Below are 24,230 nucleotides of genomic sequence, written 5' to 3'. Positions count from 1 at the left end.
TTTTAATCACTGCTTTTTCATACTAACGGCCATAGTTGGTCTTGATTAGCCAAAGCCACAACTGACACCCTGGAAGCCTATAGATGAATTGACATGGTCCATTGTTTGTTTAGAACAGCGTTAGGTGGTATATACTGTTATACTTCTGATTATTGTAAAGAAACCATATATTTTGCTTGGTACTGTATATAGCCTGCTTCCATCTTAATTATCTCTACTTCGAATTTTTGAGTATTTAGATGGGATATTTGTTATTTTAAGCAGTAACGTCGACATAAATCATGTTAGATAGCCATTCATTGGACATAATATCACGGTTTAAGCAGTCCGTGTTGTCGAAGTCTTTACCAGGACCAGGACCGGAAATTGGAGCTACCAGTAGAGGAAATAAAATTACTCCAGCCAGGACAAGTGATAATTCATTAATACCCAAGATTGTTGATTATGAAGGATCCACGCATTTGGTATTGACAAATGACGCTATAATGAAGAGTACGTACCGAAACAAGCGCAGGTGGCATGAGATGTACGGAGAAAGAGACGAAGAAAGTGATAGTGACGAATATGAGGATGAAGACGACGAAGACAGTGACGACGAACATCCGTTTAAAAGGCTCAAGTTAGGTGAAATTTTATCGCCTTTAACGCATCCATCGGAGGTTATATCGCACCCTGCTATCCTGAAGACATACAAGCTGCCGATTTTCAATAAGATGTCTTACGAATTGATTGAAACGATCGAATTGGAGCAAAACAACTTGAATTGGTTGAATAAGTTGCTTCAGGTCTTAAATGGCGAGGATTGGTTTTTCTTGCTTGAAGAAAACCTCGGATTGCTAAAGTATGATCACGGACTAAATGATGAATCTAATAATAATACTACTGCGGAAAATGATGGTGCTACAGATGCCAAAAAAGAAGAGCGCAAATCTGGACATAAGTCGCTGAAATCTCTGGCTGAAACCAATGGGCATCGGGATAATAAGGAAGCCGAGGAGCAGCAAGGGGAAGTGGAAGATCCGCCAAAACGAATCACAAGAACCTCAACATCACAAAATGAAAAGGAATCAACCGAAGTTAACGACCCATTCTTTGCTCTTCCAAAGACTTTGGCCAGGTACGAAGCTCATCAGAATCAAGTTGTGGACGAAACAAGCGATGAATTGCTTGTCATTCAAGAAGATTTAATCAACTATTTACAAGTTAGCGTCCAAAGACAACAAGAATATATCAAGAACTTAATACAAATAAGAAATGGATTGGTCAGAGCTGAGAGATTAAAACAAGATTTACATAAATGGGGTAAAGAGATGTACGATAAGAAAAGTAGCTAATACATTGTGTACGTAATAATTCAAATATATGGTTGTACGTTTAGGTCTATAATGTAAATTTCCCAATAATCATGGAGTCTGTTGTAGAAAAATCTACATATAGTTTTCTCTCTCATTCTGAGCAATTGACGTAATCGTATATCTATTGATTCGGCACCTTGAAGATAGATTGTCGATATACCGATTATGTAATAATCGCGTTGAGCTCAAATTGTCAACGCGTATAGAACTAAATATTTAATTGCAGTACTTTTCACTTTTTTCTTCTTGCTTTTTGTAATTATAAGTAAATAAATATAGGTAAACGAGATGCTTGAAGGTAAATTTGATGAAGCTTCCCTTTTGAAGAAGATTGTCGATTCGATTAAAGATTGTGTTAAGTTGTGTAACTTCAATTGCACAGAACACGGTATCACCGTCCAAGCTGTGGATGATTCCAGAGTTTTGTTGGTTTCGTTATTGGTTGGTCAATCAGCATTCAGTGAATACCGTTGTGACAGAGACATCACTTTAGGTATTGATTTAGAATCATTCTCTAAAATTATAAAATGTGGTAATAATGAAGACTACTTAACATTATTAGCAGAAGACAGTCCTGATAACGTGATGACTATATTCGAAGATAAGAAGAAGGAAAGAGTTAGTGAATACTCCTTGAAGTTGATGGATATTGATTCAGAATTCTTAAAAATTGATGACATGGACTACGACAGTGTTATAAATATGCCATCTGGGGAATTCTCTAAGATTGTACGTGACTTGAAGAACTTGAGTGAATCTTTAAACATCATTGTTACCAAAGATTCTGTCAAATTCAGCTCTGAAGGTGAAAATGGTACCGGTTCTGTTGTGTTGAAGCCATACACTGACATGGACCACCCAGAAGAAAGTATCAATGTCAACTTGGAAAACCCAGTAGACTTAACATTCGGTTTAAAGTACTTAAGTGACATTATCAGGGCCACCAGTTTAGCTGGAACCATTACTATCAAGTTAGCCGACAAGACCCCAGCCTTATTCGAGTATAAGTTAGATGCAGGTGGATATTTAAGATTCTACTTGGCTCCTAAGTTTGATGAAGATGATTAATTGATTAATAGATTAATATGACATAGTGTATATTATGATGCAGTACTAAATATTGGCTACCGCAAGTAGCATTGTAAGATCGCCGGGTCTCAATTTGATCCTGATCTATTGTAGAACCCCACCAGCCTTACTATGTACACTCAAACATGCATGTGGGCGGGCATCTGGTTCCGAAACGGCTACGAAGCACCTCTAGTTCATACCATTTGACTCCGGTACGATCTTACGTCGCCATTGCTTCAAAACTCTCAATTGGTGGTAGAAATGCTATTCTTGTGCCCGACTTCGAAGAAATGGGCAAGATCAATCGATACGCATCGTGTGTATTCAAGTAGTACCTATAGAGTCTCTTGGACCTCACAAACCCAAGCGACTCATACAACCCCAATGCTCCCTTGTTAATTACCTCCGTTTCCAACATCACCTCGTCGACCGCATCCAATTGGACCATTCTATTCACCGTTAACTTCACCAAGTGCGTAGCGATTTTTCGTCCTCTGTACGCTGGATCGATCACTAGCATCCCAATGTACCCTCTCATTCTTACATCCCGATGAGCCTCCACCTTAGATATAATCACCCCCACTATATCTGGCGACTCGGCGGATTCTTTAACTATATAGCAGTATTGGGGCCAAGTATTCAAGAAAAACCAGTACACATAGATCGAATACGGCTCCAGCAAATGCCCTGATATCAACGTTGAGATCTTACTGAACTCATCCTGCGAATCTACGTTGAATTGGAAATAAAACAACCCTTCGATTTCCGTAATCAAACTCATTTTATGCTTTTTGTACCAGTCAGTATCTTCTAGCATTCTCTATTTACATAGGATGTGAAAAATTAAGCAATCGGTATTCGATTTTTCCATCAGTTACGACCATATTCCGGGGTTGTCTCCGTTCCCCCGATCACCCTCGGACTTCGCCACTAGCCACCTGTATTGCGTCGGAAATCCTACTTGCTGTCCGAAAGTCGTGTTCCCATGAGCGCTCTCTCATTCACTCACTCACATCTCCATAAGCGTCCCGGTGCAATACGGAATAAGCTGGGTGAGTGTAAATAAATTCCGGATGTAAGCTACCATCATTGCTTCAATTGCTACTAAAACCTCGTCATTATAACCAGTCTTATTCAGACGTAACATCATCCGTTTATATAATCGAAGTACGTACATGTAGAGCTATTACGTAGTATAAGGCACGATGACATAATCCATTTCAATAATAAAAGATCATATGGTTCACAGTCTCCCGGGTTAGTAGTGTAGAACTTCGGACTTTTTTCATATTACGTCGAGCACCCCCGAGGGTAGCGTGTTCAAAAACTATATAAGGAGGAGCAAATCACCATTTATTTAATCAATTGGTTTGGTAATATTAATTATACATAAATTATACTAATTAAGAAACATGTCAGCTACAGACGTTTTATCAAGAAAATCCGGTGTCCTTTACGGGGATGATGTCCGTCAATTATTCTTATACGCACAAAAGAAGGGATTTGCTATTCCAGCCATTAATGTCACTTCTTCTTCCACAGTTGTTTCTGCTTTAGAAGCTGCTAGAGATTCTAAGTCTCCAATCATTTTGCAAACTTCTCAAGGTGGTGCTGCATACTTTGCTGGTAAGGGTGTTGACAACAAGAACCAAGAAGCTTCTATTCAAGGTTCTATTGCTGCTGCTCACTACATCAGAGCCATTGCTCCAGCATACGGTGTTCCAGTTGTTTTACACACTGACCACTGTGCTAAGAAATTATTACCATGGTTCGATGGTATGTTAAAGGCTGATGAAGAATTCTTCAACAAGACCGGTGAACCATTGTTCTCATCTCACATGTTGGATTTATCTGAAGAATCCGATGAAGAAAACATTAGTACCTGTGTCAAGTACTTCGAAAGGATGCACAAGATGGGTCAATTCTTAGAAATGGAAATCGGTATTACCGGTGGTGAAGAAGATGGTGTCAACAACGAAAACGTCCAACAGGACTCTTTATACACCTTGCCAGAAACCGTCTACAAGGTTTTTGAAGCATTGAGCCCAATTGGACCAAACTTCTCCATTGCTGCTGCTTTCGGTAACGTTCACGGTGTCTACAAGCCAGGTAACGTCCAATTGAGACCATCTATCTTAGGTGACCACCAAAAATACGCCAAGGAAAAGTCCGGTTCTTCTACTGACACCCCAATTTTCTTGGTTTTCCACGGTGGTTCTGGTTCTTCCCAAGCCGATTTCGATGAAGCCATTTCTCATGGTGTTGTTAAGGTTAACTTAGATACTGATTGTCAATACGCATACTTGACCGGTATCCGTGACTACGTCTTAAACAAGAAGGATTACCTTATGTCTCCAGTTGGTAACCCAGAAGGTGAAGACAAACCAAACAAGAAGTACTTTGACCCAAGAGTCTGGGTTAGAGAAGGTGAAAAGACTATGTCCGCTAGAATCACTGAAGGTTTAGAAATCTTCCACACCAAGGGTCAACTCTAAATTTGAAGTACAATTTTTACTCTGTTAATAAATACTTGAATGTGTATGATACGAATTATTTATTTGTAATAATGCTTCTGTAGTAAAAAAAATTGTCGTATATATACATGTCCATTGGATATTTCAGCACTGCGCTACTTGGAATGATGTCTCTTCTTCGTCACTCGGTATGTGCTTATTCAAATCTTTAATTAATTCTTTGTCGACTTACTCCTACATCCATTCTCCATCTTGTACTAATAATTTCTATTCGTCATTTCTGTTTTCGTTCTGCCTCCGCCAACATACTATTGACTTTTTGGTATTCTGGCATACTATAATTTGGATTAAACCCTTTTCTCTCTATATTGGTACCAATAAAGGCATTTGCTTTGACATATTTGGCAACACATCTATCAATACAACACTGTTCGCCGGTATTCAATTCACTTTCACCGTATTCAGCAGGAATACATTTATTCCGACAAGTATCCAACACCTTGCCAAACGTAGTCGACATAGCCGTAAATTGAATTTCTGCAAGTTTAATCTTTTCAGGATCAACCGCTGCTTGAGAGTATTGTGAACTACCTCCTATAAAAAATGACATCTTCCTTATATGGTAATTAATCTGATGTTTAATTATTTGTACAATACCAGTTTTATTTTCCATTGAAAATTTATCTCTAAAAAAATCTCCTCACAAAATTAATATTCACATTTACTAGCCTAAAGACCCAGGAATAGAATAATCAAAAATGCATGTCTTGTTAACAAACGATGATGGTCCATTGAATGATATATCATGTCCTTATATCAAATACCTTGTGGACGAAATAAACGAAACTACAGACTGGGATTTGTCAATAGTAGTCCCAAATCAACAAAGATCGTGGATCGGTAAAGCCCATTTTGCCGGTAAAACATTGTATACCACCTATATTTATACAAAGAATTCTACAAAGGTTAAAAACGATAGTATTAATGCTTTCGAAGGACCATTTTACTCTGTGAATGAAAAATTACAAAAGGATCCTGAATATCAAGAATGGTGTCTAGTTGATAGTACTCCGGCTGCTTGTGCTGATTTAGGAATTCATCATTTATATGGTGAAAGAAAAGAGAAGCCTATTGATTTAGTCTTAAGTGGACCTAACCTTGGTAAGAATTCGAGTAACTTGTACATATTGGCTAGTGGTACTGTTGGAGCAGCGATGGAAGCGGTAACACATGGTATCAAGTCCATTGCCTTATCTTATGCGTTTATCAATTCAGACCATGATTATGATATTTTGAAAGAAGCAGCAAAGATATCTGTAAAGTTAATTAAAAAGTTGTATAACCAATTGCAAGAACAGAAAGACGTTGATTTATATTCAATTAATGTTCCTTTAATTGAATCATTGAAGTTAGGAAGAACAAGCATACATTACACGCCAATCCTCGAAAATTATTGGGCCTCGATTTACTCTAAGGCTTCAGAAGTGAATGAATTGGGACAGGAACAATTCCATTGGAATCCAGATTTCAAGAAAGTGTATAAAGATGGTTTAACTGACTATAGGCACACTGATAGTCGTGTATTATTAGACGAAGGCATTAGTGTCACTCCTTTGAAAGCATCTTTCCATATAGCTGAACCTCGCTCAGGTGAAATAATATTGGACGATGAAGATGAGGAATCTAGTGGTCTAGTGAACAAATTATCGCTAAATGAATCTTTAGTATTCCTAATAACCGTTGGAAGTGACTCCTATATTTACGCTCCATTGGTTGAAGCATTCAAAAAGAAATTCTTCAATGTTAGTATTACTGATGATGTATCGATTTTGTCTGAGATTAGATCCAAACCAAATTTGAAGGTCTTCCATTACGGAGAATACGAAGATTTGGATATAGATTTAATATCTGAATGCCCAAAACAATACTTTATTCCATCATATATTTACCGTAAAGCATTGATTCGTAAGCACTATTTGGCTAATACGATTCATCATTTCGTTGCGAAAAATCCATCACTGGTGTTAGCCAATGCTGCTCCAACTAGTTATCAATTAGAGGTTGATTATGCGGAATTCCTCGATGATGCGTTGGATGAATGCTACGAGCTAAGAGAAGAAATAGAAACAAGTGAGAAAACGTGGATTTTAAAACCAAGTATGTCGGACAAGGGCCAAGGAATTAGAATCTTCAAGACAATTGATCAATTACAAGAAATATTCAATTCATTTGAAGGAGACAGCGACGATGAGCAGGAAGAAGATGACGACAAACATGGTATCATAATTTCACAATTACGTCACTTTATCGTACAAGAATATAAGAATAAACCATTATTATTATCCACATATTCCAATAGAAAGTTCCACTTGAGAACATATGTGGTGTGCTGTGGTAATCTCAAAGTCTACGTTTACAAGAATATCTTAACCCTTTTCTCAGATGTGCTGTACGAAACACCAGAAGAGGACGAAAGTGGCGAAATTCCAATGGCCGGACACTTAACAAATACGTGCTTACAGGAGGATGCAACTCCTCTTGTTGTTCCGTTCTGGGATCTTGATGATAAGGAATTCTCTACCACAAAAAAGGAACTTGTATTTGATCAAGTTGCAAAAATCACAGGCGAACTATTCAATGCTGCAACAAGTGTCAATAAAATGAATTTCCAGCCTTTAGACAATGCTGCTGAAGTTTTTGGTATAGACTATTTGGTAAATGACGATTATTCCGTGACCTTGTTGGAAGTCAATTCGTATCCAGACTTCAAACAGACTGGTGACGAATTGAAGAATATCATTTACGAGTTGTTTGATAATCTTGTTACAGATGTAGTCGGTCCTTTGGTTACTGGTGATGCATCTGTCTCGCTTACGACTTCATTGGTTCCTGTATTAGAACAAGTAAGTAGATATTAGGTATTCTTGATCACAATACACCCACATATTGGCTAATGTTAAATATGGTCGTGTGCTTTGACTATGAAAATTCTTATTTTGTGTCATTTAAATTTCGACGACGATCGAAAGAAATTAATGAAGACGATACTCGAAAGGTATAAACTGCTAGTAAAGTAGCTAATTTTAATTTACATCAATCAATTAGATTAATTAGGAGCTAATTGTTATTGTATTTAAAAAATACATATCACATATTATATAAAATAAAACAACATGTCTACACAACGAAAAGCATATAAGAATCATCTGAAAAGATTTAGTAATAATTCATCGTCATCATCTAATAATAATAGTTCTTCGACTGAATTAACTAGTTTGTTAGAAATGTTCCCTGATTGGGAATCAGATGATTTATCAAGTTTATTGGCTGAACATAATAATATTTTAGAAGTCGTCATTGACTTAATTGTTAACAATAAAGTTTCCAAATGGGAACCAATCAAAAAAGAAGCCAAAAATAAGAAGAAAGAAAAGGAAAATGATGAGTTTGTTAATGTGCCTAATACTAATGTTACTTCAAATAACACAACACATACTAGTTCTGCCGATCATGGTCATAAATTAAATAAATATCACAAGGAGGCACATCCATCCAATAGTAAGTCTAAATTTAGTTCAAAGGGACCACATAATAAGAAGCCAAATCCAAAGTTCAATGGAAAGGATTCATCTCCTACCGCACCAACTACATCTACATCTACATCTACATCTGGAGCTACATCTGTGCCATCTTCAAATTCATGGGCAGCAGCATTATCCAAGGATGGAGTGAAGGTAAATAACAAGTCACATAAGGAATCAGATTCACAACCAGAAACTGAACTTGAACCAGAACCAGAACCAGAACCAGTAGCTCAAGCAGGTGAAGAACATGAAATAATCATTGAACAGACAACAACAGTCATTGAATCAACAGAAACACCAACCTCCACTACTAAACCAGTATTAAAAGAAGCTACAGTTCCACAACCTAAGCAAGGATCCTGGGCATCTGCCATTACACCAAAACCAAAGTCAAAGCCACGTACCAAACAAGCCTTATCAGGTTCACAAGAAGAATCCTTTGAATCCAAGGGTCAATTTGAACAAGCTCAAGAAGAGCCAGTCGAAGCCATTATTATTGAAGAAACCACCACCACTATTCCAGCTGAATCCATTTCATCTGAAGAAACCATTGAACAACCAGCACAAGTAGTCTTACCAACTTCCTCTCAACCATTAAGTTCAGTTGGTGTATCTTTCGGTTCATTATCATTAGGAGACGAGGAAAAGGAATCCCAGCCAGAACAAACTACCGAGGAAATTTCTGCTCCAGTTGGAGAACAATCTCAACAACAGCAACAACAACGTTACGGCTTATACAATAACCAAAACCAAAACCAAAACCAAAACCGTTACAATCAACAAATTTACCAACAACAACAGCAACACGCTCAACAGCAACATGCTCAACAACAACAGCAACAACAACCTCAGCAATCTCAGCAATCTCAGCAACCTCAACAACCTCAACAACCTCAACAACCTCAACAACCTCAACAACCTCAACAGCCTCAACAACCTCAACAGCAACCTCAACAGCCTCAACAACCTCAACAGCAATACAACCAAAGTAAACAGCAACAACAACAACAGCAGCAGCAATATGATTACTACAATCAATTCCAACAATCCCAATATCCTCAACAAGGAAGCCAAACTTTACCAGGCGCTCAATTTGGTGTTTACCCAGGTATGGACTATTCCGCTTATAACCAACAAGCTGCTGCTGCTGTCGTTAGCTCTCCTGCTGCTTCTCCAGCAGCTACTGCTAATTATGCGCAGTATGCTCAGGCTGCCTCTCAACCACCATCAAGCGGTGCTCAAGAAGGTAATGTTGCAGCACAATCTCCAATTACATCCCAGATTAACCCAAACACCTTACAACAACAAGTTCCAGCAGCTCCATTTGGCTATCCATACTACAACTATTACTACAACACCCCATTCTACGGTAACGGTGCTGGTTTAGGTGCTCAAGGTGGATTTGGTAATGTTGCTGCTGCTCAAGGTACCCCAACCTCCAACTCCAACGTGACCCCAAACAGCGGTGTTAACAGTGGTTTTATGGGTGTCGGTAACACCGGCGCCTCTCAATACTATGGGCAACCAAACCAATTCGGTAACAGATATCCAGGCTATAATTCATACCCTCAACCAGGTCAAGCCCAATCTGCGCAATCCGGAAACCCATCGAACAACCAAAGTGGGTCTGTCCCAGCCTCGCAAGGTGAAGCCAACGATTCTTCAAGTGCTAGTAACCAAGCTGGTAACCCACAATCTCAAATCCCACAACAATCGCAACAACCACAACAGCCAGGTATTCCTCAATACGGTGGTTACCAACAATATCCTCAATACGGTGGCTACCAAGATAACAACCAATATCGTGGCTGGTATTAGGTTAGGAAATACTATTAAATATTAAAAAAATAAATTTGTCTATTATGCTAGTGTAGATCTGTTGCATGTCGCTACCTCTTCTAAAACGGTTTTTATGCAACTGAACCACATTAACCTACATTAACCTCTTCATCGTCCTTCGAAGAATGTTTGGTGCACGTCTTACATGATCGAGGATACTGCACCAATTTAACCTAACCAGCTTATTTTTGTAAATAACTTGTTAGCACCTTTTCCGGGTTATCGCCTGGTTCCAGCATCCTCATCCTCTCCCATTACATTACATTAGGCGATGTTCTGCATTCTTGTTATGTGTTTGTTTGACGTCAGATGATATCGTAAACTGCACCATAAATGCCGAGCCAATTCGCCTATATTCGATTATTCCCCATGATTGGTCCGTCTGGAACTTCATCCCCCATGTTCCTTCTACAATGCCTTCATCGCCTGCCATGTCATGCCTCATTCAACCAGCATTGTATGATCACGCTTTTTCGCACCCAATATCGGAATACAAGAATCGCGTATCTAAAGAATCTGGACCTACCACATACACTGCCCAGGTTGTATTGACGCTTCCTACTATCTAGTGATTTTCTTTTGCAGCTTTTCACCTGCAGTCCCATATTAAAGGTAAGTCTACATGTCAATCTCTTTAAAGCACCACTACTCTATAATACTATGTATATTTCGATTATCTAATCATATGCCCAATTATATCCACAAATGCCGACTCCCGATAACATTCTTTAGCCATAATCATCAGCCTATTATATTCCTCTATTATACGTCTCTAGTTCTCCTCACGTAGCTGGCACCATTCTATATTGGTAGCCGAAGTCTGCTTCGGTATATACACGAGGATGTTGTATATCCTTGTAGCCCTGCTCACGGTAAATTCCCGCACTAAGTAATTAGTACTACCGCCTTAGTAATGGGCTGAATAGCACAGTAATTCTCAGCACTAACAAATAATTGAGTACAGCAATTTTAAGCGCCATACAATTCCAGGCAGCGTAATGTCCCAATTCCCAACTACTATATAATTTTGGCTATCCCTTTATTTAATTAGTGGTTTTTTTCCCCTAGTATATTTTATTACTACTAAATATTACAGTATGTATGTACGAGGTCGCACTATCGAGTATTCACTAAGTACAATTATATTATGACCGTATGGCACACAACATTATGATATACATAGTACAATACTACAGTAGACTACAATGTGCATTATGGGTTGTGGTAGAATTGAAGTAGAAGTTCATGTTTGCATTTGGTGTTTATCTGGTAGCATATATATTATGGAATACCAGGTTGCGAAAATGCAATAGTGTGATAATACAAAATTTTACTAGTCATATTTTAGGTCTAGATATTACACTGGTAAGTTGGATGGTCTGTCGAGTACTAGGTAGACATGACGGGTCATCCCCTATTAATTCAATATAATCAACATGACCAGTGCTGGACCGAATATGAAGGACCCATGGTTTGAGCGTGCGTTGACCAAAAATTCGCGTTTGTTTACATGAGTGGTTGTTTATTTATGGTGTGAATACTTGAGAGCATATAATACGAGGAAATATCCTGGTTTCTGAGAAATATAGCTCAGTACTAACAAATTAGTTTAAAATGGCCCCAACCGAAAAGAAGAGAACAACCAGAAAGAAGAAGGATCCAGATGCACCAAAGAGATCCTTATCTGCTTACATGTTTTTCGCTAACGAAAACAGAGACATTGTCAGAGCTGAAAACCCAGGTATTTCATTCGGACAAGTTGGTAAGTTATTAGGTGAAAAATGGAAGGCTTTAACTCCAGAAGACAAGATTCCATATGAAAATAAGGCTGATACCGATAAGAAGAGATATGAGAAGGAAAAGGCTGAATATGCAAAGAAAAATGCTGCTTAGGTGTGACACCTTCTTATTGCTTGTACCATATTATTGTTTGCGAATTCTTTTTTTAAAAAAAATAGCCGTTCTTAGTTATTGAAACGACGTCTTAGTTAGAATTCCTGGTATATCTATGTGTTATTATTAAATGTATGATTGTTTACTTCATTTGTATCCGCGCGAATCGCTTGTAGAAGATTAAATGTTAGGCAAAATTATTAGAATATTCCAGTCGCTTATAAGTCAGGTAAATATATATTACTCCTTATTACAATGGCTACTCTACATCTATCCAATTGCTTTAACTAATAAGGCATGTGGTATTAAATGCACTTTTGACAGTCTTATTTGGATTTTAAATATTCCATCTAAATTGCGAAAATGCATAGATTTTGCAATCAAATTATAATACTGAAATTAATAATCAGAAATAAATGTAAATGCAGACATAATATTAATATTCGAATATATCCTTCAATACTATAATAAATAATTCTATGTTCTATTTAATTTAATAAATATTTTGGGAAAATATCTATGGTATCCTTCGCCAATTTCAGTAGTGTAATCTTCCTTATTGAATCCACTATCAATCAATTTTATTATGTTATTTACTTCAATTGAGTACATAACACAAGTTTTAATTAATGATTTATACCATTCTGTTATTCCATCGCCTATAAATTGTCCTTCGTCATCATTTTCAATCATCTTGCTTATCGACATGTAGATTTTTTTGCTATCATTAAATTTATCGATAATTGTCTCAAGAAATTGCTTGATCTTAGTAAGTTTTTCAGGGTGAGGCAATTTACGTAAAAAATCTATGCTAATGGATTTTTCATACTGTTTATAATGTGGTAAATTAGGTACCCCAACCGACGACCATGGTTTCATTTGAAGATCATATATTCTCTCTAATGAACTTAATTCGAAAGATGGCGTAATATTAGTAACTTCTAACGCATGCAACATAATAAACAACATTCTCACACCATCGCTCAACATGCGCAAACCCTTATAGGATTCAATGATATAACTATTATTGTAGTCATTTATTTTATTAAGCATAGGTAAATGAATCTTTTGGTGAATTTCATTTTGTTGTTTCAACTTTTGTTTTTTGGGGCCAGATTTTAACTTCTTAATCTTTTTTGGGACAGATGTAGTAATAGAATATATTCTCAGGTCATTGATTGATTTTATCTGATTAGAGTAAAATTCTGCAATTACCTGTGTCAAGTATGATATGTACCAATACATCCAACTCATTTCAAACGGCTTGTAAATATTCGTTTCAAGACCTCTTAATGCTACTTCCAACATTACATTTAACTTTGTAACATATACAAATGACGATAATGGTAACGAGGGGTTATCCTCTGCAGAGTCAAGTCCTTCGATTTTATCGCCAATCCCATATTCTTGCCATAATTCTAGTTCTAAGGATTCGGAACTAACTTGCAATGTATCCCAGATAACTATGCCTCTTGACATGAGCTGTCTTTGTCTACATCTATTGTTAGTAACACAACTCAAGTTATGGTACATTCCAGTTTCAATATCACTCAACAATTGGTTCAATTTAATTAAAATTTCCTCTTTCGTAGTATTTATATGTTCCTCAGTACCTTGGATTGATGTCCATGTATCTGGGTGAAAAATCAGCGATTGCAAACATGATGTATTTTCCATTAATTTCATACCCATAGAAGTGATTGTTTCTCTAGATCCCAAAATTGATTTATCGTCTCGAATTAAATATAGCTGAAACAATCCTCTGGAAATTACATTATATTCCGGGTTTATGTTGTAAGAAATATCATAACTTAAAAACTGATCAAAATGATTAATATTGAGTAATTCGTTTGATTCAATAACATAGTTATAAATAGATTTAAACATTTTTTGTAAATTTTGAAAGCATTCGTCGTTCGTGGCCATATATAAATCAGCTGGAATACTTCTATTATTGGAGTCAAATTGCACGAACTTTGAAAAACTTCCTGGAGGCAATTGGAAACCTTCAAAATCTACTTGCGATAACCTTTTAATATTTTGAAGGCCTAATTGCAAGAATTGTATCTCATTCTTGATATTTTTCTTATCATCCTTCTCAAATATTGGAACAGCGATGGATAATATCAGCTGTATATCGAGCATTCTATTCACAAGCTCAAGATATTCACATAGTATTTCCTTCTTTTGGTTTTGAATCCCACTGTCTTGATTAAGCCAATGTATTGAGTCATTAATTCTCTTACTTATGAATTCAGGGGAGATATCAGTCAAGAAATCCAAATCCAAATTTCTGGTAGTTAAGTCTTCTTCTTCGTATAATGTATTGAATGCAATTTGTAATGATATACCAACAAATTTAACAAGACCAAGAATAAATGAGTTCAATACTTTATGGACTAGTTTCCATTCAACAGTATCCTTATCATGTTTTGTCTGCTTGGGGAGCCTTTTGTTTTCAAATGTACAATCATTTAAACTGCCTTGGTAATTTTCTAACAATATTTGGACATAACGACATGACAACACAGTGACTGGTAACGAAGAATTATTCAACCAGCTAGTATACAGTCGAACTAACCCATTGATTATTGCAATTACCTTATCTGCGTCCTTAGGACAAGAGGTGTCAAAATTATAGTCTATTTCACTCAAAGGTATCAAGCCAGTGTCCAATTTCTTATTACCAATTTCAACAGCTCTTGTTCCTTCTAGCAAATTGAATAATGGAGATTGAACAACCTTATTATCACGTATAGTCCTTACAGATTCGAAAAACTCTCCTGTTATATCAACATATTCATCTAAATTTAAATCATTCATTGCTAGTAATATGTTAGCAAATTGTTTGATATAGTTTTGAAAGTATATAGTATATCATCGAATAATTACATACCATGATGCAAATTCAGCATATTATAATATTATTCTAAAGAGATATCTATGTATATAGATAATTATCTTAGATAACCTTCAGTAAACCTTTCTGAAAAGTTTTAGTTGTGTATCCAAATACCTGTATATTATTACTAAATAGAATATTTTGTTTAAAAAATAATATTTTTTCAATAAAGGGCGATTGGTGTAGTGGTTAACATATCTGCCTTCCAAGCAGGTGACATGGGTTCGATTCCCGTATCGCTCATTTTTTTTTGAATCGCTTTACGCATCCTCAATAATTATTGTTTTGTTTACGATTCATATACAGATCCACTGGTTTAGTATAATACTTCTTTTTAATCCCATACAAACTAAACATATTATATGACTACAGAGAAGCCTACTCTAACATCGATCAAGAAGATCAATGATCTTGATAGTATAAGAAATGCGATGGCTCATGTTTTTCAGGACGCCCAACTAAGTTTATCGGGGCATAGAAAATTGGTAATTGTCTTGAAGAACATACAACAACGAGCAATTATGTTGGGGTATGAGGAAGGATTTATATTGAAATTTGTTAAACTACTCAATAAAATATTATCCTTAAAAAAAGGGGAGCAGGTAGCGGATAGAGTTGCCAAATTTTGCTCTATATTTGTTTCAGCTTTATATAAGGATGAGGAAACTTTGAAAGAGAAAAAGAAGAATGATAAAGAAGGCGACAGGGATATGTCATCCGACAATTCAGACTCTGATGAAGAAGAGGAGGAGGAGACATCAGCTGGAAGGTTTGTTGATTATTTATTGCGTCATTTATTAAGAGGTATTCAGGCTAAAGATAAAAATGTACGTTACAGAGTGGTTCAGTTGTTGGCTTATATTGTTAATTATATTGGAGAGATTGACGAAGAACTATTCAAAGCCTTACATTGGTCGTTAAATCGTAGGTTATTTGACAAGGAAGCGAATGTGAGAATTCAAGCAGTAGTTGCCATATCTAGCTTCCAATATATTAATTTACCTGAGGAAGGGGAGTATTCAGTTGATAATCAAGTTAATAAGGCTACCCAGAGCTTGTTGATAGCTATCCAAAATGATGATAGCGCGGAAGTAAGGAGGGCTGCGTTGTTGAATTTAGCTAAAAATGAGGTTACTATTCCATTTCTTTTGGAACGTGCAAGAGATGTAAATTCCATAAATAGAAGATTAGTCTATTCTAGAATCATAAAAGAGTTAGGGGATTTCAGAGATATTGATTTTCATTTAAGAGAGAATCTATTAAAATGGGGGTTGAATGACAGAGATGAGAGTGTTCAGAAGAATGCAATAAAAATGTTTAGTAGTAACTGGTTAGATATCGTTGACAATGATTTGATTGAATTGATTGAAAATTTGAAAGTTGTTGATAGCGATATTGCTGATACTGCGATGATGACTTTTTATAGGGAAAGAGCAGATAAATTAGCCAGCATTGAAATCACGGAGAATACCTGGAAGGAATTGACGACTGAGAAGGCATTTTTAATACGAACGTTTTATGAACATTGTAACGAACACAATTTATATGACATAATTGAGAAGAATTTTCCAGAATCTATTGAGTTGGCTGATTTACTATACAAGTACCTCAATTTGAGAAAACAAATCATAGACTCAAATAATGAACTCATTGAAAATTACGAATCGTACAGATCATCTTTAAAAGAAACAGATTCAAAGTTACAACAGCTTCAATATGAAGAACATGAATTATTCCAAGATATTGATGGTATCGAAGATTCCAACTATAAAAAGAAGAAGGTTTCACAAGCGAAAAAGCTCAAGAAGGAATTTCAAACGATTGCTAATGAAAAGCAACAAATTATGCAAAGAAATAAAGATATGGACGAAGAATACACATCGTTTCACGAACAATTAAAGGATTTGGAGTTTGTTATTCAGCAATTATTGTTGATCTCCAAGCAATACGATTTTAGCGATGAAATTGGGAGACGTAAAATGTTACAAATAATAAGATCCTCGTTGGCCAATGATAAATTGTCTGATAAATTAATTGAAAGTTCTTTAAAGGTATTGAGAAAAATATCTATAAATGAGAGAGACTTTTTAGCAATGTGTACAGAAATTGTTACTGATATTCGTGACTCTTATATGGATGAAAATGACGAAGATACATTCCACTCTGCTATTTCCGGGTTTCGTAATAGTGATAGTGAAGATGAGGAAGACGAAGATAATGATAAACAAGAGGAAATTGGTGAAGATGCTAATGAGGATATGGGTAGAAATGGTAGCCAACTGCACAAAAAGCGTAAGAAGCAACCGAAACAAGCGCCAGATGATATCATAATCCAATGTTTATTGATAACTCAACATTTATTAGAACTCACTGAAGAGTCATTAGAAAATAACTATTCTTTGGGATCATTAATTGAAAGTTTAGTACGCCCAGCAGTATTAAGAAACGAACAACCTGTCATAAGATCGTTAGGATTAAAATGTTTGGGTTTATTTTCATTATTAGAGAAACAGCTAGCAATTGAGAACTTATACTTATTCGGTATGGCGGCCACAAAAGCTGACGAAGAATTACGAATAATTTGTGTGAAGATAATTGTTGATATTTTATCTACTTACGGTGTTTCAGTCTTGGATATTGAAGGAGGTGTCGATTCTCTTTCTTTAGCAAGATTGTTTTATAAAATTTTAAGAATTTATGAGATGCCAAACTTACAATGTGTTGTTGCGGAAGGTCTATGCAAATTATTTTTGGCCGATATATTGACTGATTTTGGTAAGGGAGGCAAGCTCAACGTTAATAATGATGACGACGAAGAGGTAGTTGATGAAGATGAAGATGAAGATGATGAGGGTGATGATGAAGATCTGGAAGCTAAAAATGAAAGGAAGGCAAGGAAAATAGGAGCCAGAGAAAAGAAAAAAGAAGAAGACCAAGAGAAGCAATTATTCGAAACCTTGATTTTGACGTATTTCCATCCGTTGAATATAGATAATCATGCATTAAGGCAAACTCTAGCCTTCTGCATACCTGTTTATGCGTTTAGTCATCCTACTCACCAGGATAAAGTGGCCAGCATTAGCGGGGACTGTTTCTTTAGAATGTTTAGAGATGGTGGAGAGTTTTCGAAGTACGAAAATATTGCGTCGCCTACTTCCATTATTCAACAGTTGATTCATTGGTGTGATCCAAACAATCTTGTGAATTTGACGCAAGTAGAGATCAAAAAGTCACCGGCACATTTTTGGCAATCAATGGGATTCCTCCAAGCAGTTGAACAAGATACTCCTAAGAGTATTAAGAAGATCATCATAAATAACTTAAACAAGCTTTATATCACCGAAGAACTTGGTTCAACGATTCTAAAAGGTTTACTAAATGCAATTGAAGATACCAAGTCCATGATTGAATCTAACCAACACGACCCAGATTTCATATTTGATGCGTTAACAGAGAAGAATTTTGATAAATTCCATCAATCGATAAAAGACTTGATTGGCAAGGCTGAACAGATGGAGGCCGAAAATTCGAAGAATGAACAAAAAAATCTGTTTATCTCGGAAAAGAGTTTTCAACTGAATAATTCTCTTGTTCTAAACAAAGATTCATTACTTGAGTTAGATGAATCCGCCGGAGACAAGCATGAAAAATCGGACTTAGATGAAAACCAGGCTGAAGAGTCAAACAACGATGCGGAAAAGGTTGAAGAGAATTTGCAAGAAATTGACAGAATGCTTGATGAGGAGGAAAACATTGATTATCACCTTCCAATGGACACGGATTAGATGCAGAGTTGAGAGCATATCGTACCCCATATTTTGCATACAAAGTCTATAAATAAACGACTATATGTTACTGTATAAACAGTAATTTCTTAGTTAAGTACCTAAACGACGAATAAGTGTATACGACGGGAACGACCGAGTATTTACGATCGCAAAAAAAAATTTAACGAGAAGCGCGTGTTAGAAAAGAAATATAAATAAAACTGAAAAAGTGTTCAGAGTGAAAATTTCAACTCTTTAGTTAAGAACATATCTGTTTAGATTTACACCTATAAGATTCAACTCTTGTTTCTTACGCTAAATATACATAATAAATACCAACATGCCTTCTGCAGTACAATTAGCGGAAAAGAACCACGAAAAGGATTCTAAATTTGCCAAAGCTTTGCATGGTGAATCTTACAAACAGACCGGTTTAAAGGCTTTAATGTCTAAAGCTAGAGATGCCTCCGAAGTTGCCAACGATGGTTACTTCAAGCACTGGGATGGTGGTGTCACCAAGGAAGATGAAGATAAGAGATTAAGTGATTATTCTAATTTGACTGCTCATTACTACAATTTAGTTACTGACTTCTACGAATATGGTTGGGGTTCATCTTTCCACTTTTCCCGTTATTACACCGGGGAAGCTTTCCGTCAAGCTACTGCTAGACATGAACATTTCTTAGCTCACAAGATGCAAATTAATGAAAATATGAAGGTTTTAGACGTTGGTTGTGGTGTCGGTGGACCAGCTAGAGAAATCTGTAGATTTACCGACTGTTCTATTGTTGGTTTAAACAACAATGACTACCAGATTGAAAGAGCCAACCACTATGCTAGAAAATATAAGTTAGACGATAAATTATCGTTCGTTAAAGGTGACTTTATGCAAATGGATTTTGAAGCCGAATCGTTCGATGCCGTGTATGCTATTGAAGCCACTGTCCACGCACCAGTTTTAGAAGGTGTTTACTCTGAAATCTACAAGGTATTAAAGCCAGGTGGTGTCTTTGGTGTTTACGAATGGGTCATGACTGATAAATACGACGATGAAAACGAAGAACATCGTAAAATTGCATACGGTATTGAAGTTGGTGATGGTATTCCAAAGATGTACAAGAGAGAAGTTGCTGAAAAGGCTTTAAAATCGGTTGGGTTTGAAATCGAATACGAAGCTGATTTAGCTGACAAGGAAGATGATATTCCATGGTACTATCCTTTATCTGGTGAATGGAAATATGTCCAAACTTTAAGTGACTATTTCACTATCTTTAGAACTTCTAAGGTTGGTAGAACTATTACTACGGAAGCTGTTGGTTTAATGGAAAAACTTGGTTTAGCTCCAAAGGGTTCTAAGCAAGTTACTAACGCATTAGAAGACGCCGCTGTTAATTTAGTCGAAGGTGGTCGTCAAAAATTATTCACACCAATGATGTTATACGTTTGTAGAAAACCAGCAAACGAAGATATTTAAATACTTTAGTTCTCTATTAATCATTTGCTTAATTTATTTTAATTTATATATCTAGATGTATTCCAAATAATGTTCCTATTAATTATTCGTGCAGAGTTCTAGAAATATTGCCCATGTGCGGCGTGAGGTTGCTTCAAATTCTGAAGCAACTACTATAAAAAAGCTCTTCCTTGAAAACTTTGATAAGCCACCTATAAGTTACATTCAAAATATAATATTCATCACGTAGAATGTCACTTACTAACCCCAACCTAGAAGGATACCACGTTGTTCGTAATATGTGGATGTTGTATTACAATAAATCCGAGAACAACTACATAGCTCCAAAAAAATGTTCAGGCTGTTACGACGATAAAAAGTTTGTTATTTGGTCTGTTTCAGTTGCCTCTCAAGCAATTGTTGATGCTGCCAGAATTTATAAGGAATTCGTGCCGTTAGTTGACCCAGCAATTCATATTTTTAGTAAATATAAAAATAACCATCTAAAGGGATATTCGGCTGCAGAAAATGCCGGAACAGATGAAGACATTTATTATGATGACGATGCACAAGTTGCTAGTGCAATGATTACAGCGTATGAGGTCACAGGAAATAAAAAACACTTGGATCAGGGTAGAGAGTTAGTTCGGTTTTTGATGGGTGGTTGGAACACCAACCCCGATGCAAAGACAAAAGGTGGAATGAAATGGCATTTAAAGAATGCGTATTTAAATTCATGCACTACAGGAGAAACAGCTAAGGCTTGTTTGCAAATTTCAAAGTTTATTCCTAATGAAGCAAAAATCTATGTTGATTTTGCTGCCAAATGCATTGACTGGCAAATTAAAGTCTTGCGTAGCGAAGATGATGGTTTGATAATGGATGGTATTCAGGATACTGCAACGGACGTGAACGATACCAAATACTCTTACAATACAGGAACCACGTTATCAGCAGCTTCACTTTTGTATAATATTACAAAGGAAACGAAGTGGAAAGATATTGCTGATGATTTAGCCAAAGCTGCTATTAACAGAAATGTGTTCTTCTACGATCGCGACTACAGTGATGATAAAAGATATTGGAGAGATGCTTCGTATTTTGTTCAGTTGTTAATAGAAGGATTGGCTGATTATTTATTATACATTGGTAATGAAGCCCCAGAGGGGTTACCTCAAAGAATTGAAGAAGAAATTAAGAGACATTTAGTTATGTTTTACAAGTATATGAGAGACCCAAATGATGGCTTATATATTCAAAGTTTCGAACCACATCTTACTTACAGAGATGTTTATGATTCTAAATACAAGCAGGAATTTGGCGAAAGAAAAGGCTGGTCGCTTAAAAACGAAGATAAAGATGGAGATGGCAATCCTCAAAAGTGTTTAATAGGTTGTGGCTCTGCTGCTAGAGTGTTCTTTCAAGGAGCAAGAGTCGTCCCAAAAATCGACTGAATTATACAATAGTTGTCTATCTTTTCATATTTTTATAAACTATATGCTTGATGAATATATAAATGCAATCAGACCTTAGACCTTTAATTTTGGTAAGTTAAAAGCAGGCGTAGAAGGTATAGAGAAAGATGGTCTTTCAATAACAACTATACCATTACCGAATACATCAACCATCATAATAGGTCTATATTTAGTCGTTAACCAAAATGGCTTTGCTGTGTCATTGACGTCAGTTGATTCATCATCTTGAATCTTTTGTCTTAATCTATTAATTTGACTTTGTTTTAATGAAAGCTCTAATCTTTCCGCGTTATCTTCAACTATATCTTGGTTACCATCGAATTCATTTTCTTCGTCATTATTATTGTTATTATTCTGAATAGTAAGTCCATCTCTATTTCTTTTCTTATTAGTGACATTCGAAGTATTTTGATAGGTTTTGTTAATTGGAATATTAACAGATAAATCAAAAAATGATAACCATGTTGACCCATAAATCCATATTTTACAAGAATCATTTGATGACTCGGTAAATAAACCTTGAGGCTTATCTTCTAAAGTTAAGAATTGTTTTGGTAAAAATTCTGAGTTTCTCTTGGACCATGGAGTCAACAAAGTCTCCACTGTAGAATCAGTATTACTTTTAATATAAAATTCGTATAGCTTATTTTCTTCAGTTAAAACCAATAACGTATTATTGTTGGTAAAACTTACTAAGTGAGGTAATGAGGATAATTTGGTTAAAATATATGGGGACTCATCTTCGTCTAAAGCCAAAATTTCTATCGAACAATTAAATCTTGAAATAGCTAAGTACTTCGAATCTTTAGAAATTGCTAGATTTTTAATAGTTGAATTATAAGTTAATTTTGATTTCTTGTCAACTGTCGAATTCACAGTTTCAATTTCATTTTCGAATGAAACCGTTTGATTTTCAGAATCAACAATAAACTTAAGGATCTCTTCTTCTGGTGTCAAAACCAATAATTTATTGTCTGAGTAAAATACAACCTTCTTTGCTCCACCGAATGAGGAATCAAAAGTTTCATCCCTGATTTTAGAAACCTTTAACTTATAATTATTATTATTAGGTTGTGACAATTCAAACACTTTCAACGATGTCAATCTTGAAACAGCTAATAAGGTAGCCTCTTCATTAATGCTAACACTGGTTATATTCTCGTCATCAGCCAAAGTTAATTTGGCCACCAACTTATGTTTATTACTGGACTCTTCATCGCTGAATACCTTCCAGATCTTAATATTTTGATCTTGCCACATTATAATTAAGTTTTTAGAAGAGTTAATAACAACGTTTGGCTTTTGCTGACTAATTGCTAACTTCCTGTACTTCCCATCATGGAATTGTTGAACGGATTGTATGACAACAGATCTTTCAGCACCACCACTTATTAAGAAATTACAGCCTTTGCTTTCGTAGATAGACATTGATCTAACATCATTCGAATGCAACAATCTACTAAAACTATGGACCCACTTTGAGGTTTTATTCTTGTTCGTAATCAAGTCAAATTGGTGAATCTTACGATCAACCCCCGCAGAGAAGAGTTTTTCTTCAGTGAAGTCGCTCGTTAAGCATAAAACATCTGCTTCGTGAACTTTAAAACTTTGCAAGAGCGTGAAATTATCCAAATCCCAAAATTTGATTGAGCCAGTAGAATCACCACTAACTATTTGACGTTTCTGAGGTAATACTATCACTGACCATACTAATGTGCTTTCAGTTTTGGACTTATCGACTCTCATAGTACCCATTAATCTACCTCTCGTCTCACCAACTGCAGACCAGCATCTCAATCTGGCATCAGCACACCCGCTTACTAATTTTTCATTTCCATACCACTTTATGCTCAAAATTCTCAGGTCTTGTCTCTGGCAAATCAAATCATGTTCTAATGAGCCCGGCCCTCCTGAAATATCGACAATAACGGCTGAACCATCATCACAACCAACAGCTAACTTATCACCATTTTCATTAACATCGATAGACCAAATAACTCCTGCATTACAGTCATAGTTAATAATCGGCTTTCCTGTAGTTAAGTCCCATTCAGTTATGTATGTAGATCCTCCGATGGAAAATAATCTTGGTGATGGCTCATCCTTAGTAGTAGACCAACATAACCCTTCAATGGAGCGTCCACGAGATCCTGGTAATGTTAATTCATGTGTCCAGTTATACTTAGGGTTCCATATTTCAATGTCTCCGTTACTTCTACCTATGGCTAAACGTAAATCATTGGAAGCAAATTGTGTTGATGAGGATGAATGTGAAAACGCTGTGGATGTAATAGTGTGAGGTGTATAGTCCACAAAACGACAACGATGAATATCCATATTTCACGATCTTCAATGTTCTGACTATTCTATACGGAAATATATATGTCAAATATAGTCTTACTAGTATCAGTCTTCGT

The 24,230-nt window shown here is 36.0% G+C and overlaps 13 protein-coding genes and 1 non-coding gene across 14 annotated transcripts; 10 read left to right on the top strand and 4 right to left on the bottom strand. All coding sequences in view use genetic code 12, as the record gives it.

The window, feature by feature from the left end:
* Positions 1-281: 281 nt before the first annotated feature.
* DEHA2D17864g (DEHA2D17864p) lies at positions 282-1,334 on the top strand (the record flags this gene model as incomplete). The annotated part of the gene is made up of 1 exon (XM_459263.1): positions 282-1,334. The coding sequence occupies one exon, from the start codon at positions 282-284 to the stop codon at positions 1,332-1,334; it is 1,053 nt and encodes a 350-aa protein (XP_459263.2).
* Positions 1,335-1,643: 309 nt separating this feature from the next.
* DEHA2D17842g (DEHA2D17842p) lies at positions 1,644-2,423 on the top strand (the record flags this gene model as incomplete). Its single annotated transcript, XM_459262.1, has 1 exon — positions 1,644-2,423. The coding sequence occupies one exon, from the start codon at positions 1,644-1,646 to the stop codon at positions 2,421-2,423; it is 780 nt and encodes a 259-aa protein (XP_459262.1).
* A 223-nt stretch (positions 2,424-2,646) lies between these two features.
* Positions 2,647-3,243, bottom strand: DEHA2D17820g (DEHA2D17820p; the record flags this gene model as incomplete). Its single annotated transcript, XM_002770290.1, has 1 exon — positions 2,647-3,243. The coding sequence occupies one exon, from the start codon at positions 3,241-3,243 to the stop codon at positions 2,647-2,649; it is 597 nt and encodes a 198-aa protein (XP_002770336.1).
* Positions 3,244-3,838: 595 nt separating this feature from the next.
* On the top strand, positions 3,839-4,921 carry DEHA2D17798g (DEHA2D17798p; the record flags this gene model as incomplete). The annotated part of the gene is made up of 1 exon (XM_459260.1): positions 3,839-4,921. One exon carries the CDS (start codon positions 3,839-3,841, stop codon positions 4,919-4,921), a length of 1,083 nt encoding a protein of 360 aa, XP_459260.1.
* Positions 4,922-5,174: 253 nt separating this feature from the next.
* DEHA2D17776g (DEHA2D17776p) lies at positions 5,175-5,420 on the bottom strand (the record flags this gene model as incomplete). The annotated part of the gene is made up of 1 exon (XM_002770289.1): positions 5,175-5,420. One exon carries the CDS (start codon positions 5,418-5,420, stop codon positions 5,175-5,177), a length of 246 nt encoding a protein of 81 aa, XP_002770335.1.
* Positions 5,421-5,658: 238 nt separating this feature from the next.
* On the top strand, positions 5,659-7,818 carry DEHA2D17754g (DEHA2D17754p; the record flags this gene model as incomplete). Its single annotated transcript, XM_002770288.1, has 1 exon — positions 5,659-7,818. The coding sequence occupies one exon, from the start codon at positions 5,659-5,661 to the stop codon at positions 7,816-7,818; it is 2,160 nt and encodes a 719-aa protein (XP_002770334.1).
* Positions 7,819-8,073: 255 nt separating this feature from the next.
* Positions 8,074-10,302, top strand: DEHA2D17732g (DEHA2D17732p; the record flags this gene model as incomplete). The annotated part of the gene is made up of 1 exon (XM_459257.1): positions 8,074-10,302. One exon carries the CDS (start codon positions 8,074-8,076, stop codon positions 10,300-10,302), a length of 2,229 nt encoding a protein of 742 aa, XP_459257.2.
* Positions 10,303-11,937: 1,635 nt separating this feature from the next.
* DEHA2D17710g (DEHA2D17710p) lies at positions 11,938-12,216 on the top strand (the record flags this gene model as incomplete). Its single annotated transcript, XM_459256.1, has 1 exon — positions 11,938-12,216. One exon carries the CDS (start codon positions 11,938-11,940, stop codon positions 12,214-12,216), a length of 279 nt encoding a protein of 92 aa, XP_459256.1.
* Positions 12,217-12,693: 477 nt separating this feature from the next.
* Positions 12,694-15,131, bottom strand: DEHA2D17688g (DEHA2D17688p; the record flags this gene model as incomplete). Its single annotated transcript, XM_459255.1, has 2 exons — positions 12,694-15,041; positions 15,113-15,131. The coding sequence occupies 2 exons, from the start codon at positions 15,129-15,131 to the stop codon at positions 12,694-12,696; spliced, it is 2,367 nt and encodes a 788-aa protein (XP_459255.2).
* Positions 15,132-15,289: 158 nt separating this feature from the next.
* Positions 15,290-15,361, top strand: DEHA2D17666r. Its single transcript has one exon. It is a non-coding gene; the product is annotated as a tRNA-Gly (tRNA).
* A 119-nt stretch (positions 15,362-15,480) lies between these two features.
* On the top strand, positions 15,481-18,903 carry DEHA2D17644g (DEHA2D17644p; the record flags this gene model as incomplete). The annotated part of the gene is made up of 1 exon (XM_002770287.1): positions 15,481-18,903. One exon carries the CDS (start codon positions 15,481-15,483, stop codon positions 18,901-18,903), a length of 3,423 nt encoding a protein of 1,140 aa, XP_002770333.1.
* A 322-nt stretch (positions 18,904-19,225) lies between these two features.
* On the top strand, positions 19,226-20,359 carry DEHA2D17622g (DEHA2D17622p; the record flags this gene model as incomplete). The annotated part of the gene is made up of 1 exon (XM_459253.1): positions 19,226-20,359. One exon carries the CDS (start codon positions 19,226-19,228, stop codon positions 20,357-20,359), a length of 1,134 nt encoding a protein of 377 aa, XP_459253.1.
* A 230-nt stretch (positions 20,360-20,589) lies between these two features.
* Positions 20,590-21,792, top strand: DEHA2D17600g (DEHA2D17600p; the record flags this gene model as incomplete). Its single annotated transcript, XM_459252.1, has 1 exon — positions 20,590-21,792. The coding sequence occupies one exon, from the start codon at positions 20,590-20,592 to the stop codon at positions 21,790-21,792; it is 1,203 nt and encodes a 400-aa protein (XP_459252.1).
* Positions 21,793-21,867: 75 nt separating this feature from the next.
* Positions 21,868-24,150, bottom strand: DEHA2D17578g (DEHA2D17578p; the record flags this gene model as incomplete). Its single annotated transcript, XM_459251.1, has 1 exon — positions 21,868-24,150. The coding sequence occupies one exon, from the start codon at positions 24,148-24,150 to the stop codon at positions 21,868-21,870; it is 2,283 nt and encodes a 760-aa protein (XP_459251.2).
* Between the last annotated feature and the right edge of the window lie 80 nt (positions 24,151-24,230).

Source organism: Debaryomyces hansenii (genome assembly GCF_000006445.2).
Source record: "Debaryomyces hansenii CBS767 chromosome A complete sequence".
Classification (NCBI taxonomy): domain Eukaryota; kingdom Fungi; phylum Ascomycota; class Pichiomycetes; order Serinales; family Debaryomycetaceae; genus Debaryomyces; species Debaryomyces hansenii.
Note: the sequence above shows the minus strand (reverse complement) of the source record. Positions and strands in the feature narration are given on the sequence as shown.